Raw genomic sequence first — 1,808 nt, forward strand, 5'->3', positions numbered from 1 at the left:
TGAATATGATAGAATTGAAGTTAAGAAAATATTATATCATAGGGCGCATTTATGTTGTACGTATATGATAATTTGGAAGTTATATCATAGGGCACATTTATATTATATCATAGGGCACATTTCTGTTATATCATAGGGCACATTTATGTTATATCATAGGGCACATTTATCTAAATAATAAAAAATAAATCGGTACTATAGTTGAGGATCTGAATTGTTAGTTTAATTAATTCCGGTTAGTTTTAGCAATAATATTCATTATTGATTTTGTTTTGGGAGTTCATTATTTGATAATGCATTCAGAAGTACAAAATGACAAAGATTATGACACACATGCCATAGACAGACAAGACAAGCAACATAATGAAAATCCAAACCCTTATCAGTCCCAACTATGAAACTGGTAAATATAGCAATTGAAATACAGTAAATTATTGAAAAGAAAGAGAGGGAATATTTTGAACCCAAATTTTCTATACCAGAAGTTTTTTATGCCTCTATACCAACCTAATAAGATTTTGCCTAGTAATAAATAGCACACCTCATTTTAGTTCTCATTAATTATCATACTGATACATTTAAGTTGTTAGCAAAACATCATTCGATTGGTATAGAAGCATCAAAAATATTTGGTAAAGAATATTTCGATTCGGGTGGATTTGGATTGAAATGGATCAAAAGAATCCACCTGTAGGTCCATATCCTCCCATATTATTATTATTGAAGGCAGGGTGATTCATCATGCCACCATTGAACAGATTATTTGGCAGCATCATGGACTGGTTGTGAAGCATATGTGGTGGTGGTGGTGGTGGATACATCGGAAACTGCTAAGGTAGTGGTTGTGGCTGCATAAACTGCTGAGGTGGTGGTTGTGGATTCACAGGAAACTGCTGAGGTGGCGGTTGCACTAGAAACTCCTGAGTTGGTGGCTGAGGAGGTGGTGGCAAAGGGTTGTTTGAAGAAGATGCACCACTTGTAAAAAAGTGAAGAGGAGGTGGGATAGCAATAGCAGCAGTAGCAGCACCCTCAGTAATATTCTTCCTTTCAACAACACCAAACACATTCTTCTTCAGATTCTCAAGAGCCGACTTCAATTGATCAACTCGTTCTCCATTGATCTCTTCAATTGGAGCAGCCCACCAGATACGTTCTTGTGCCTCTATCTGTTGCTTATCCAACTCTTCACTGCACTTCTTCTCAATCTCAAGATCTCCATTGATCCAATTAATCTTATCATTAAGCTCCTGAACATTAGCATTTTTGTGAGCCTCAAGATATTACATGTTCCCCAGGTTTAGTGGTTGGTCCCTCATTTGATAGCAGTCTACGACATCATCAATACTAGGGTCGCCAAGGAGAAAGCCTTGTTTCCAGGAGAAAAGACAACTAGCCCAACTTTTGCATCACAAAGAGTGCAAAGCTCGCTCGCTTTCTTGAATAGCCCAGTGCGGCGTTTCGAGAATGTGACATGTAGGTTGCTATCTTCGGCTATCATTTTCATCTCAATCCTTCTACAACCCTTGTTCTTCTTTGGGTTACTAGAGCTAGGGATTGGGTTACTAGAGTTGGGGATTGAGTTAGACATGGTTCAATGAAAATGGATGCTTAGGAAAAGATAGGCTATGAGAGATACAAGAAATGGTAGAGAATGGTTCTCAATTTATACTCTTTTGGGAATGAAGTTTATATTACATCTTATCTTATTAAGTCACCTTTTTGTGTTTTAGACTAAATGCATGTATATAGAGAAAATTCATTAATTATTTTATTCTTAACTTTGTTTGAATGACATAATAGTTTTATAA

At 36.4% G+C, this 1,808-nt stretch overlaps 1 protein-coding gene across 1 annotated transcript; it reads right to left on the minus strand.

Annotated features, from left to right (window-relative positions):
- Positions 1–830: 830 nt before the first annotated feature.
- On the minus strand, positions 831–1,588 carry LOC109341358 (agamous-like MADS-box protein AGL61). Its single transcript, XM_019579262.1, has 2 exons — positions 1,346–1,588; positions 831–1,247 (listed from the first exon to the last, which is right to left on the minus strand). Exons 1-2 carry the CDS (start codon positions 1,586–1,588, stop codon positions 831–833), a joined length of 660 nt encoding a protein of 219 aa, XP_019434807.1.
- Positions 1,589–1,808: the final 220 nt, after the last annotated feature.

Source organism: Lupinus angustifolius, unplaced genomic scaffold (genome assembly GCF_001865875.1).
Source record: "Lupinus angustifolius cultivar Tanjil unplaced genomic scaffold, LupAngTanjil_v1.0 Scaffold_441, whole genome shotgun sequence".
Classification (NCBI taxonomy): Eukaryota; Viridiplantae; Streptophyta; class Magnoliopsida; order Fabales; family Fabaceae; genus Lupinus; species Lupinus angustifolius.